General features: G+C 33.1%; 2 protein-coding genes and 2 non-coding genes across 4 annotated transcripts; 1 reads left to right on the plus strand and 3 right to left on the minus strand.

The window, feature by feature from the left end:
* Positions 1-3,177: 3,177 nt before the first annotated feature.
* On the minus strand, positions 3,178-3,251 carry TRNAW-CCA (transfer RNA tryptophan (anticodon CCA)). Its single transcript has one exon. It is a non-coding gene; the product is annotated as a tRNA-Trp (tRNA).
* Positions 3,252-3,445: 194 nt separating this feature from the next.
* TRNAP-UGG (transfer RNA proline (anticodon UGG)) lies at positions 3,446-3,519 on the minus strand. The gene has a single exon. It is a non-coding gene; the product is annotated as a tRNA-Pro (tRNA).
* A 2,320-nt stretch (positions 3,520-5,839) lies between these two features.
* Positions 5,840-9,119, minus strand: LOC145954293 (ATP-dependent Clp protease proteolytic subunit). The gene is made up of 3 exons (XM_083068287.1): positions 8,890-9,119; positions 7,892-8,185; positions 5,840-7,142 (listed from the first exon to the last, which is right to left on the minus strand). The coding sequence occupies exons 1-3, from the start codon at positions 8,958-8,960 to the stop codon at positions 6,917-6,919; spliced, it is 591 nt and encodes a 196-aa protein (XP_082924413.1). The 5' UTR covers positions 8,961-9,119; the 3' UTR covers positions 5,840-6,916.
* Positions 9,120-12,043: 2,924 nt separating this feature from the next.
* LOC145954958 (uncharacterized) lies at positions 12,044-14,426 on the plus strand. Its single transcript, XM_083069652.1, has 4 exons — positions 12,044-12,118; positions 12,843-13,934; positions 14,049-14,194; positions 14,294-14,426. Exons 1-4 carry the CDS (start codon positions 12,044-12,046, stop codon positions 14,424-14,426), a joined length of 1,446 nt encoding a protein of 481 aa, XP_082925778.1.
* Positions 14,427-15,267: the final 841 nt, after the last annotated feature.

Genomic DNA, 15,267 nt, shown 5'->3' on the forward strand with positions numbered 1-15,267 from the left:
TTGTAAAAAAATATATTTTAAATATTGATAATTTATTTTTCTTTTATAAATTTATTTTTTATTTATATTTTTAATAATATATGTATATTAATTTTTTTTTATTATATTATATAAATAAATAAGTTGATATATCAAACCTAACAGATTTTTTTTATATGTCTAAGTCTAATATTTTCATATAAATAAAATATTTAAAAGCGCAAACTTGACCTAAGTTAGACTAGATCAAAATTTAAAAAATTAGACTATAAATTCCTACAATTTTTTTATACAATTGTTACCAATTTTATATAAAATCCTTAATTAATAACGGACAACTGTTGAAATTGAAATTGAAGATATTGAATTGTATAATATTTTTATATAAATTTTAGCTATAAAATAATATAAAAATAATCAATTTATTAGAAAAAACGTAAATAATTAATTCTAATAACTAATAAATTTTGATAATGTCAAATTAAACATATCTCAAAAGCTGAAAATATGACCAATAAGATATAAATAATGATGATAAACTGCAAATATGACCAATAAGATATAAAAAAAATGGTATATAATTAACGAAAAAATTTGGCAAAAAATATGTTTTTCATAATTATTAATAATTTTTATATTTAATTATGCAATAGTATAAAATAAATTGCTACTAAATATAAATAATATATATATATATATATATATATATATATATATATATATATATATATATATATATATTCAGCTTGCCCTTGTGATGTTGATTTGATTATTGTTTTATTTTGGATTATCAACACATTTCGAATGAGATATACACAATTTTTTTTAAATAATTGGTCAAAGTTATCAATCAATGATTTTTAATAGAGGCTTAAATTTTGTTTTCCTTTAAAAGAAGAAAATAAAATTTCAATAGTTATTTTTAAATAAAAAATAAAAGTGAAAAAATATTTAAAAATATAGATATTAAGAATTTCTTTCATTCTTATCAAGAAGAATTTTCATTAGGATAAGATATTCTTATTATGAAAGTCAAATACATTCCATATAAGAATCATACCTATATTTAATATTCAATAGACTTTTCATAGAATGATGTCTGCTATAATTTTTTTTCCATTCTTAAATCAAATCAAATAGTAATAGTAATATATTAGTTGAATAGGAATTTGTGTAAAATAAAACTTCAATCGATAATGGATTATACTATCGATTATGATAGGAAATATTTAAATATATAAGAATAATTTTAGAATAAATAATCAGTAATTATTAATAGTAATAATAATATTTATAACTGATAATTATTAGAAATAGTAATTAGTAATGAGTAATAAATAACATTATAAAAACCAAAGCCATACTCAATACAACCACTCCAGCAAAGCATTAATGCATAAATATTATTTTTTATTTATTGTGATATATTATTCAATCGTTATCAAAATGCATTTATTATTATAGTTTTAAATCCATAATAAATATATTCATTAAAACAAATAAATTTCACATTATTAAAAAAAAAAAAGAGTCTTATCGCCATGATCATTTTATAGGTTATAATTTTTAATTTTTTGATTTTGAATTCATTTTTCATTTTTTAATTATTAATTTATCATATTCTTATTTTATCATTAAACAGCCACAAATGGAAATTGATTTTTCTTATAATGAAATTATATATTTCTTATAAAATATAATCATTAATTTTTTAATATATATATATATATATATAATGTATATATAAAAAAACTCATTTAAATCTTAAATAATTGTTTTTTTTTATAAATTTTAAAAATTATATATTATTTGAAATGAGTGACAATAACACTAATTTAATGGTTGATAAATTGTAATTTTAAATGGTTTTGATTGATTTATTATGTATAATCTCCTACCAGTAAATACATTAAATTATTATTGTATATGGAATGCATGAATGATACATACAATTTTGTATTTGTCTATATTGATAATGAATTTGACGTTATAAAAAAATAATAAATAAATAAAAATAAAAAAAATAATTTTATGATCATCACTATTTTATAGCTCATATTTTAGGATTTTTAGATTTTGATTTCATTATTTTTAATTATTAATTTATCATATACTTATTTTATCATTACACAGTCAAAAATTGAAATTTATCTTTTTACTTTCATTTTGATATATATATATATATATATATATATATATATATATATATATATATAAAGGAAAATAGAACAAATTAGATACAATAAAAAAAGAAAGGGATAAAATTCAAATAGATATTTTTTTCTATTTTATTCAATATTAATTCAAAGTTAAATAAATTGAAACAACAAAGTTCTTATTTTTTGTTTTTGTTTTAATATTTTTTCTAATCGAAATAGAATTCTACTAAATATTTTCATTCGATTTGTTTACTCAATTCATGAGGTGATTAATAAGTCTGTTGATTTGGAATCACAGGATGGGTAGATGTCACAGATGATGAATTTTTTTCTTAATTATGTCACTCTATTTCTTCTTTTTAGTCGTCTTTAATAATTTATTGATGAATCTTCCATTTTCAATTGTATCTTTCAAGTAGTATTTTTGCTTATCTTTTTTTTCTCAAAAAAAAAAAATGGAAATTTAGGGAAGTGCTTTAGAAACATATGTATAAAAAGAACATATTTCATTTAGCTTCTATATGTCCACTATAACTAGTTATTTCGGTTTTTTACTAGCGGTTTTAATTATAACTTTAGCTCTTTTTATTGGTCTGAGTAAAATACGACTTATTTGATTTGTAATTTGGAAATTTATTGTAAATTTGAGGATAAGATATTCTATAGTTCCTTACTATGTCAATTTACAATTCTCGGTCATTGAGATTCATGATCAATATAGATTAATATTTAAGGATAGATATTACCTTTCTTTTTACCTTTCGAACAAAAAAAATGATTGAAGTTTTTCTATTTGGAATCGTGTTAGGTTTAATTCCTATTACTTTGGCTGGATTATTTGTAACTGCATATTTACAATATCGACGAGGTGATCAGTTGGATCTTTAATTAATGTCTATTTTGTTTATGGATTCCCTATTTATTTGTTTTAATCCTAATACACAAGGATAAAATTAATATTTTCAACTATAGTTCAATTATTTCAGTGTAATTCTCAATCTAACAATACTAGAATCGCATTCTGTAGGATTTGAACCATCACGCTCTGTAGGATTTGAACCTACGACATCGGGTTTTGGAGACCCGCGTTCTACCGAACTGAACTAAGAGCGCTTTGTTTTCATAAATTATTTTAGATGATCCTAATACATTTAGCATATATATATATACTATAATCAATATATTAATATCTATATATATATACATATAGATATTAAGTATTTATGTCCAATTGGAATTCTTCTTCAATTGGTCCCGTTCTATTGCTCATATAATAAGGAATATCATAGAAAAGTAATAGTTAGGGATAGGGATGACAGGATTTGAACCCGTGACATTTTGTACCCAAAACAAACGCGCTACCAAGCTGCGCTACATCCCTTTTCGATTTGTTTCTAGTTTTATTGTAAAGAATCTTTGTCTTGTTTTCCACATTTTTATTTTCTCTGTTGATATATCTATATACATATATTTATATATTATTCTGCCATTTTTATAGTTTCCTATACTATAATATACAATCAAATATGAAAAATAAAAAATATTTTATAAATAAAAGAAATATTATTCCATAGAATAAGAATAAACAATATTCTATATAGATATATATATATAATACTTAATAAAGGAGGATTTGAAATGCGAGATCTAAAAACATATCTTTCCGTGGCACCAGTAGTAAGTACTCTATGGTTCGGGGCTTTGGCAGGTCTCTTGATAGAGATCAATCGTTTTTTTCCAGATGCATTGATATTCCCCTTTTTTTCATTCTAGTTATTGACACGGGAAGGGATGAAGAAAATTATAGATCCAATTAAATATATGTAATTAATCTCCTCTTTTTGATTTCTTCTTTTTGAAAATTGTAATAGAATAAGTTAGGAAAGATAAAGAATAAAGGTTAATTCTGCCTCATTGAAATTCGGAGTTAAAGTTGGGATCTGGTCCAGGGTTCAATGGAATTGAATTAATAATTCAATTCCATTTCGATTTAGAATAGAGTGAAACCAGAAATCGAAATGGAATTGATAGGGTGGGGCAACAATATTCTAAAAAATACTTAAAAAACTCAAATACTGTATTACAATTCGAAATTAAATCTAGTTCGAGATCATTGTATTATTTTTCTACTATATTAATATTAATTATTAATTGGAACGAAATCTTTCATAACATAATTGGATTTCCAATTATTAATTTCTATTTTTTTTCTTTCTTTTCTTCTTCTTAGATTCGAATCCTAAAATGGAAGAGTTAAGTGAATTAAAAACCCAAAGGAGGTTCATGGCCAAGGGTAAAGATATGCGAGTAACAGTTATTTTGGAGTGTACCGGTTGTGATAAAAAGAGTGTTAATAAGGAATCAACGGGTATTTCTAGATATATTACTCAAAAGAATCGACACAATACGCCTAGTTGATTGGAATTGAGAAAATTCTGTTCCCGTTGTTGCAAACATAAAATTCACGCCGAAAGAAAAAAATAGAGAAAATGGATAGCTTGTGTGTTACCTTTTCAGCCAAAGGAATATAACATGTAAAATGATCTATTTTTAGTATTTATCTATATATCTTTATATATATCTATCTTTCTATATATATATTCTATAATTTAAAGTTTAGTTGATTTTTAGTTAAATTATATACATATATCATTATATAACAACATATATTAAAAAAATTAAGAATAAAAAACTTTCTTGTAATATATGTGATTTTTGGAACAGGAATATACAAACCATGGAAAAATCTAAGCGACTCTTTCTTAAATCCAAGCGATCTTTTCGTAGGCGTTTGCCCCCGATCCAATCGGGGGACAGAATTGATTATAAAAACATGGGTTTAATTAGTCGATTTATTAGTGAACAAGGAAAAATATTATCAAGACGCGTAAATAGATTGACCTTAAAACAACAACGATTAATTACGATTGCTATAAAACAAGCTCGTATTTTATCTTCGTTACCTTTTCTTAATAATGAAAAACAATTTGAAAAAAACGAGTCGACCGCTAGAACTACTACTTTTAAAAAAAAAAATAGAAATTAATAATTCGAAATCCAATTTGAATTTAGATTCCAATTACACATAGATTGATGTTTTGTTCGAAAACTATGACAATTCCATTTGGGTTTTTATGTTGTAAGAAAAAAGATAATTAAAAAAAAAAAGATAATTGGTGACGAAGAATAATTTTTTTTTCTTTTTATTTATAAAGCGTGGTTTTATATTTGGATAGCTTTATCATATGATAAAGCTATCCAAATATAAAAATTTCTATTCTATACCTTCCCGAAGTAACGTCTAGGGGGATTTTTGGTTTTTATGATATCATTGGCAATCATAAAAATACAATTCTCTTTTAATATAGCTATTTGTGCAACTATTTTACGATTAAGAAGCAATTGCCTGGTGTATATATTATATATAACATTACTATAAATATAATATACTTTTGGATTCTCTCGAATTACTGCATTTATTCGACTAATCCATAAACCACGAAAATCTCTTTTTTTCCTATCTCTATCCCGATGAGCTGAAACCAAAGCTTTAATTTTCTGTTGAGTAATAGTTCGAGTAAGTCTTGAATGAGCTCCGCGAAAACTTGATGTAAATAAACAAATTTTTGTTCTCCGTTTCCGAGCTATATATCCTCGTTTAATTCTGTTCATTGAATAAATGAAACTTTGATGAACAACTATTTAATTTTTTTCTTTCAGTTATTCTTTTCTTCTTCCTAGTCTATTAATAACAAAAATGGATTCTTCCAATGTATAAAAAAAAATTCCAATGGCTCTTGCTACTATAACCTCCCCAACCACGATTTTTTTATATTTTTCGAAATATTGAACCTCAAAATAAGAAATTGTATTGATACTAGGTATCAAAAAACATAGTAATAGTAAATGAAATAGGACATAGATAAAAAAAATGGTGGGTTCCATCGTTTCTACGATTTTTTTAGAAACAGTTAGGTCCTCTCTATACACCGGAGCCTTTTTTTATTATTTTTATTCATTTAATCCATTTTATTGTTAACTTGTACAGTTCACATTCTTTGGCTCTACCCATCCAATATCTAGTAAATAGATTTTTTCACAACGAAATCTAGTTATACAGTAACGGTATTTTATTTTGAAAATTTGCTGGGTAGCTGACCCTCTTATTCCGTTCGTGTAAAATTCATTAAGGACAAAATTTATCTTTAATTGCAATAGTACTTTCTCCGCTTAATGGATAACTTAATATTTGTTACCAATGGTAAAGTATTTCTCATCTTAAATTGCAAATTAATATTATTGGGTTTGCACCACCAATCAAAACCATAAATTTGATACATGATAGAAGAATGTAAAGGAATGTATATATAATTAAAGATAGTGTGAATGGAAAAAGTCCATTCACACTATCTTAACTGATCGCCAATACTAAAAAAAATTAAATGGGTTTTTTCTTACTATATGATTTAAACGAGTCGCACATACACCCTGGTACACGTTCCTCGGCGCTGAGGGCATCCCCGAAGAGCTGGGGATTTTGTGACGTTTCGGATTGGCTGTCTTGTGTTTCTAATAAGTTGTTTCATAGTTGGCATGGTAAGTTGTATATATATATAATATATAATAATGAGGAGGTTTAGATCTATCCTAACCCCGAATTACTTATATTCTATTAATAGATTAATTTTTAGAGATACTATATTCAAATTCAAGTAAGAAGATTAAAAAATGAAATTTAAAATCCTGTATTTTTTATAATAATGTTTGCCATCCATTTTTTATTCAACTGCTACAAGATCTACAATTCCGTGAGCTTGGGCTTCTGCTGCTGACATAAAAACATCCCTTTCCATGTCTTCGGATATAACCCATAAAGGTTTGCTTGTTCTTTGTACATAAACCCTTGTGATAGTTTCACGCATTTTCAGTAGTTCTTCTGCTTCCAGGATAAATTCTCCCGCTTGTGCCTCATAAAAAGAACTAGCGGGTTGGTGGATCATTACCCTGATTGTATAATTTAATAAGTGTTTCCCTTATCTTGATAAAGATTTTGATAATGATTTATCCTATATTGGTAAAGATTTTCTTTATTCCCTAAAGAAAGGGGATAAGCGATAAATACAAATAAGAAAAATAATGAGCAAAAATAAGATTCCATAACCGTACAAGCATTTTATACGTATTGATGCATACGGCTTTTCCACGTATGTAATTTCTTTTTTTCCTCTATAGATAGAGTATTTTCTTCTATGAATTTTTTTTCTTCCATCAAAGAAAAAAAAAGAAAAAAGAAGTAAAAAATCTACTGGGTTTTTTGGATCCAGATCCTTAAATAATAATAATAAACAATACAGTAACCCATTTTCTTTTTTATTTTTGAATAGAATTCAAAATACTATGAGGGTTCCGTTGTTTTTTTTATTTAATTTTGTTTGTTATTCAACAATCCGAAAGTTTCTTTTTTTTCATATGTTATGTTTTCTTCTAATTTAAATAAAAATTGTTAAAAGCTTTCTGGTATGAAAAAAACAAAAAAGTCTGTGACACTCAAATTTAACTAGGTTCCTGATAGATCAGATAAAATTGTAAATACCCTCTTTTTCATACTACTCTTTCTATATAGAATCGAATGGTTTAAAAAACCTAAATTTTCATATGGAATTCTAAATACCATGCTATTATTACTTATTAAATGTTTTTATGGCGAAGGTATAGTCTTTATATATATTCTCAAATAAAAGAATCATTGGCGCCGAGCGTGAGGGAATGCTAAACGTTTGGTAATTTCTCCTCCTGCCAGAATAAAGGATCCCATTGAAGCGGCTAATCCCATACATACTGTTTGTACATCTGGTTGTACAAATTGCATAGTATCATAAATAGCTATTCCGGGGATTACCCACCCTCCCGGAGAATTTATAAACAGATACAAATCTTTATTATCGTCCTCTATACTGAGATATACCATAAGACCAATAAGTTGATTCGATATTTCACTATCAACCTCTTGACCTAAAAAAAGTAATCTTTCTCGATAAAGTCGATTGATTAGGATTCCATTTTTTTCCTTAAGAGCCGTACATGCGCCTTTTGATGCATACAGTTCACCAAAAATCATATAATAAAAAAAGGAATCAATGTGTCGATTTTGAACCTCTTTCTCTTTTCAGAATGGACTTCTTCAAACTTTTAAAGAAAATAATACTATACTCATTTTATTGAACTAACTTCTCATTGATGTATTGCTTTCATCGAGATTGAATCCCAATCACAATGTAATTTTCTTGTTTCTGAATGGACTTTTTCCATTTTTTTAGGTTTCGTTTCTACTCTGAGTAAAGATCTGCCCGATTTGGATTTGCACATATAGGACAAATATTACAATACTATATCTTTTTGTTATAACTGCTTTCTTTTCTTAATATCTTTTTTTATGTTTTCTGTAAAATATATGATATGATCGAAGTGGTGATCGTAGATATATTACCAATTGGTTTTTTTCTAAACAGAGCCTGGGTACTTTATTTTATTGGTCCAATCGAGCCAACCATAAATTATGAATAATTTAGAATAAGAATCTGGATATCCCCTCTAAAAACCAAAAAATCAATCGAATTATACTTCATTACATTTCACGCTCCAAATTTTTTATGATTTCATCATTCTCTTTTGGGGGTGAAAGAGAGGATATCTCGATCGGGGGAGAAAACGGGTAAAAACCATATGACCTACTATATCTGACAAGTCGCACTATATATCAACCCAAGATGCATCTTCTTCCCCTGGGCTTCGAAAGGGTACTTTTGGAACACCAATGGGCATAAAATGGAGAAAAAAATAAAGTCATATATCTCACTTTAGTGTGGAAACGTAAGAATTAGCTTACCATGTTAAAAATGATTTACTTTTATTATATTGCATTTTTCTAAAGAAAAAGGAATACTAAATAAAGTAAAGTTGTTACGAATGGGTTATTGGGGTGATAAACGAATATGTCTGCATTTACTTATTTAAATATTCATAGATAAAATTGTCAACCCCTCTCGTCTTCCCACCATTGCGTATTGTTACTTATCGGGTATAGAATAAATCTGTTTCTTTTTATTTCTACAAATAGGATTGTTCCATTATTACTAAAAAACTAGAACAACTTTTAATCCTTTTTCCTAGATAATCTACAGAAAGGCTAGAGTGCATAGTATAATTTTTTCCAGTGCAATAAAGTTACATAGTGTCTATTTTTTGTTGATATAAGGGGTATTTTCATGGGTTTACCTTGGTATCGTGTTCATACTGTTGTATTAAATGATCCAGGCCGTTTGCTTTCTGTACATATAATGCACACAGCTCTGGTTGCTGGTTGGGCCGGTTCGATGGCTCTATATGAATTAGCAGTTTTTGATTCCTCTGACCCTGTTCTTGACCCAATGTGGAGACAGGGTATGTTCGTTATACCTTTCATGACTCGTTTAGGAATAACCAATTCGTGGGGCGGTTGGAATATCACAGGAGGGACTATAACGAATCCGGGTATTTGGAGTTACGAAGGGGTGGCCGGAGCACATATTGTGTTTTCGGGCTTGTGCTTTTTAGCGGCTATTTGGCATTGGGTTTATTGGGATCTCGAAATCTTTTGTGATGAACGTACTGGAAAACCTTCGTTGGATTTGCCCAAAATTTTTGGAATTCATTTATTTCTTGCAGGGGTGGCTTGTTTTGGTTTTGGTGCATTTCATGTAACAGGATTGTATGGTCCTGGAATATGGGTATCTGATCCTTATGGACTAACTGGAAGGATACAATCCGTAAATCCCGCGTGGGGTGTGGAAGGTTTTGATCCTTTTGTTCCGGGAGGGATAGCTTCTCATCATATTGCAGCAGGAACGTTGGGCATATTAGCGGGTCTTTTCCATCTTAGTGTGCGTCCGCCCCAACGTCTATATAAAGGATTACGTATGGGAAATATTGAAACCGTTCTTTCCAGCAGTATTGCTGCTGTCTTTTTTGCAGCTTTTGTTGTTGCTGGAACTATGTGGTATGGTTCAGCAACAACTCCCATTGAATTATTTGGTCCTACTCGTTATCAATGGGATCAGGGATACTTCCAGCAAGAAATATATCGAAGAGTTGGTGCTGGACTAGCCGAAATATATATATTCTGTAGCATTTTATTTTATATTATTATAGAAATATGATAATTATTAGTAATTATTAAAATATTTAGATCAATTTCTTTATTAATTTTGATATATTTCTTTTATATATTATGTGAAAAAATATTAATTATTACTTATTAGTATTGATTAGATTATATATGTGATACCCTCTACCCAACATACATATACAATAATTATAAATAATAAAAAAAATATTCTCGGAGTAAATAAAATCATTTGAATTAAAACAATGGGTCCATTAACATAAAAGTAGAGAATTCACATTCGTAAGTGTGAGACCCGTAGTTTTTTTTTCCCTCCTTTCCTTCCCTCTCAACTCTCACTCTTTTCTCACTCTCGTTTTCACTCTTTGGTTGTTACAAGGTGGTGGAGCTGAGTGATTTGGGTTGCTAGCTAGAGTGCGGATTTCTCTCTTCTCCTCCCTCATTCGTTCAAGCTCTTCTTCATCTTCCTCTCCGTTTCCTCTTCCCGGAGCTTGGATTCTTGAACCGAGGTAAGGGAAGCTAGATTTTTGTTGATCTTGGCTGTAAATGAGTTCTAGAAACTCATTGATTGTTTGATGTTTGATGATTTTTGCTGAGATTGAAGAAATTGGAGCTTTCGGGTCTTCCGGGGTTTGATGAAAATCTTGGGGTTTTTCTTGAGTGTGGTTGCATGTGGGAAAAGATGGGATTTTTGGATTGTTTGATGAAAATGTGATGTTTTGGGCCGATTGCATGTGTTTGGGAAGTTGATTTTGTGCAGATTTTGAAGAAATTTTTGAACTTGGTGAGTTACTGCTGGGTATCACGCCAGGCGCAGTTCTTCGTGTCGGGCGCGAGACCATCAGAGGGTTTCATTGGGCAAGCACGTCAGGCGCAGTGGTGTATATGTCGGGCGAGCTTGAGAATGTGAGCCTCTGGATGGTCCACGCCGGGTGTGGTGAGAGGGCGCTAGGCGCGATATCAGTAGGTGACTTATGCTTTGTGGTTCTGGTTTGGCGCCGAGCGTGACTTTGTCTCGCCAGGCGTAGAGACTCCTTGGGAGTCTCTGCTAGAGGTGGCGTTGGGCTCAATTTATATTGCGCCGGGTGTGAGACCCTGGGAAGGTCTCTGCTTACCTTGTGCCGAGCGCGGGTTTGCACGCCGGGCATATGAGACCTTATGAGGTCTCTGCCTCCTATCACACCGGGTGCAATAGGAATTACGCCGGGCGCGATGACCCCTGGTGTCCTCTGGTTGTGCCACGCCGGGCGCGATCATGAGTGCGCCGGGCGCGGATAAGATGATATCTTATAAGCTGAAATTTGTTGATAATTGTTGTTAGACGATGAGCTGAGCTGTGCCGAATGTTGTTTATGCTAATCTAAAGCTGTATTTGATGTATATTGTTGTGCTATGCTGAGATGTATGCTGTTATAGCCGCTATGTCGGTACTGTTATTAGCCACTATTGTGGTACTATAGCCACTATGCCGGTGCTGTTATTAGCCACTATTGTGGTGTTGTTATAGCCGCTATGCCGGTGCTGTTATTAGCCACTATTTTGGTGCTATTATAGCCGCTATGCTGGTGCTGTTATTAGCCACTATTGTGGTACTATAGCCGCTATGCCGGTGTTGTTATTAGCCACTATTGTGGTTTTGTTATAGCTGCTATGTCGGTGCTGTTATTAGCCACTATTGTGGTGCTGTTATAGCCACTATGTCGGTGCTGTTATTAGCCACTATTGTGGTGCTGTTATAGTCGCTATGTCGGTGCTGTTATTGCTGAATGCTGTGATATTTTATGCTGATATTGTTAAGCTGGTTGATGTGCTGATAGTTGTAGTTGTTTATCCTTCATATTTCACATATGTATGCTGATTCTTTTCACTAGCTTACCCTTTGTTGTTCCATGTGGTTTGGACTGCGATGATCATACTATGTTTGGGAGTAGGGCAGGGTTAGGTTGGTGTTTTGCTGAAGAAGGTCTGCAGCGGGCAGATGAAGCTTTATTCTTTTGATGTATTTAGCTACTTAGTTAGCATTTGCTGGATATATTTTGTACACTCTGATTCTAGATGGATTTGGACCTTGTATATATATATATTCTAGATCTTATATGTATATACTTGTTCGTTTCTATGTAGTATTTTGGTGTGTTGTGCTGTGTGTATTGACTAGGCGGGTCGTTACACTTTAGTGGTATCAGAGCAGTTCGAGTCTAGTGGACACTTTGTGGGGGTGGTTCCTTTAGGCTTTTGTTGTGCTGAGCTCTGTGTTGTGTTGTTTTGCAGTGCTGATTTCCTTGTTGATTGCTGTGCTGATGATTGTTAATTGGTTTAGTTATTGTATACTGAAGATGTTGTTACTTTTGTAGATAATGACTAGAACCAATGAGCAGATAGCCCGTGCCATGAAGATGATGGCTATGGCTATGCAGCAGCAAAATGCCTATTTTGCTCGGATGGATGCTGATAGAGCTGCAGCCGGTGCAACAAGGCCCACAGGATCGTAGGAGAGCCGGGATCTAGCTGAGTTCCAGAAATGCCATCCTCCTCAATTCAAGGGAGATGTAGATCCAGAGGTAGCTGACCACTGGATCTGTGAGCTGGAGAAGATCTTTGCTGTATTGGGATGTTCTCAGGAAAGGAGGCTGACATACGTTGTTTACATGCTGGTAGGAGAGGCTAAGCATTGGTGGAGGGGTACTCACCATATGCTTACTGCCAGAGGAATAGCTATTGACTGGGAGTGCTTCAGGAGAGTGTTCTTGGAGAAGTACTTCCCGGAGAGCGTGAGGCATGCAAAGGAAGCTGAATTCATGTGGTTGCACCAAGGAGGGATGACAGTTTCTGAGTATGCGATGAGATTCGAGCACTTGGCTCGTTTCTATTCGCAAGCTATATTTGAGGCCTGGAAATGCAGGAAGTTTGCTGAGGGTCTGAAATATGAGATGAAGAGGGTGGTGGTACCTATGGCCATCACCGAGTTTCCGGCCTTAGTGGAGAAGGCGAAGGTAGTAGAGCAGTTGGAAGGTGGAAACCGTATGGTGAAGGCTGCTGAGGGACCAGCTAGGTCCAAGAAAGGAGGAAATCAGAGGAAGCCATATGATAGGCCCCAACCACAACAAGGGGATCCTGTCATTAGGCAACCTTCTAGTGCTGCTAGTGGAGGGAGACAGGGTGGAGGTGCCACTCTTAGATGCTATAGGTGTGTTGGGCCCCATTTGATCAAGGATTGTCCACACACGGAGAGTCGGTGTTTCAAGTGTCAACAGATGGGCCATGAGTCGTTCAACTGCCTTACCAGAAATAGACCGGAGAGGGGTGCTCAGAGGAGTGATGTACAGAGAGGTGATGCCCAGAGGGGTGACAGACCCACTACAGCTGGTAGGGTGTTCGCCTTGACGGGTGCTGAGACTTCGACTTCTTCTAATCTTGTGAAGGGGAAGGGCAAAGCTGCTGGTAAGGATGTGATGTTTTTGTTTGACTCTGGGGCTTCCCATTCGTTTATTTCCTATGCATGTGCTGTTATGCTGGGTGTGCCTGTGTGTGATTTGGGGTTGAGAATACTAGTGTCGACGCTCGCTTCTACTTCGGTAATTGCTTCTGAGCTGTGTGCTGGCTGCCCTATTGTTGTGAATGGGAAGAAGTATAAGGTGAACTTGATTTGTTTACCTTTGGTGGACATTGACATAATCTTAGGGATGGATTGGTTGTCTTCCAATCGCATTCTTATAGATTGTGCCAATAGGAGGTTGATCTTTCCTCAGGTGGAGGAGGAGCTGTTGATTTCAGCTGGCCAAGCTGAATCATTGCTGAGAGATGGAGTAGAGTGCTGTCTTCTACTTACTGCTATGAGTGTGGAGACTGAGAGGGTCATTGCTGAGATTGATGTGGTGAGGGATTTTGCTGAGGTGTTCCCTGAAGAGGTGCCTGGGTTGCCTCCTATTAGGGAGATGGAGTTCAGCATTGACTTGGTTCCAGGTGCGGGGCCAGTGTTGGTGGCTCCCTATAGGATGGCTCCTGCTGAGCTGGTTGAGCTGAAAGGTCAGTTGGAGGACCTGTTGGAGAAGCAGTTGGTGCAACCAAGTGTTTCGCCGTGGGGTGCTCCTGTGTTGTTGGTGAAGAAGAAAGATAGAGGTAGTTGACTTTGTGTGGATTACCGGCAGTTGAACAAGTTAACCATTAAGAAAAAATATCCACTTCCTCGGATAGATGACTTAATGGATCAACTGAGGGGAGCATCCATTTTCTCGAAGATTGACTTGAGGTCAAGTTATCACCAGATCAGGGTGAAGGAGGGTGACATACCGAAGACTGCTTTCAGGACTAGGTATGGTCACTATGAGTATGTTGTGATGCCTTTTGGTGTGACCAACGCCTCTGCAGTGTTCATCGATTACATGAACATGATCTTCCGGCCTTTCTTGGATAAGTTTGTTGTGGTGTTCATTGATGACATCTTGATTTATTCAAGTACCCCGGAGAATCATGGAGAACACTTGAGGTTGGTGCTGGAGATTTTGAAGGCGAAGCAGCTGTATGCTAAGCTTTTAAAATGTAAGTTTTGGTTGGATGAAGTGAAGTTCTTGGGACATGTGATCTTAGCTGAGGGGATTGTTGTTGATCCAGCTAAGGTGGAGTCGGTGTTGTAGTGGGAGCGTCCAAGAAATGTCACTGATATACGGAGTTTTGTGGGTTTGGCGGGTTACTATCGAAGGTTCATTGAAGGATTCTCTAAGATAGTAGCACCCCTAACCTAGCTGACAAGGAAAGAGCACTCGTTCATTTGGACAGATGCCTATGAGCGAAGTTTTGATGAGCTGAAGAGGAGGTTGACTACTTCTCCTGTGCTGGTGTTGCCGGATTCTGGTGAACCCTTTGATGTGTACTGTGATGCCTCTCACCAGGGTCTGGGGTGTGTGCTGATGCAAAACATGAAAGTTGTGGCATATGCTTCAAGGAAACTGAAGAATCATCAGAGGAATT

Source organism: Cajanus cajan, chromosome 2 (genome assembly GCF_000230855.2).
Source record: "Cajanus cajan strain Asha chromosome 2, NIPB_CcT2T_4, whole genome shotgun sequence".
NCBI classification, from domain to species: Eukaryota; Viridiplantae; Streptophyta; class Magnoliopsida; order Fabales; family Fabaceae; genus Cajanus; species Cajanus cajan.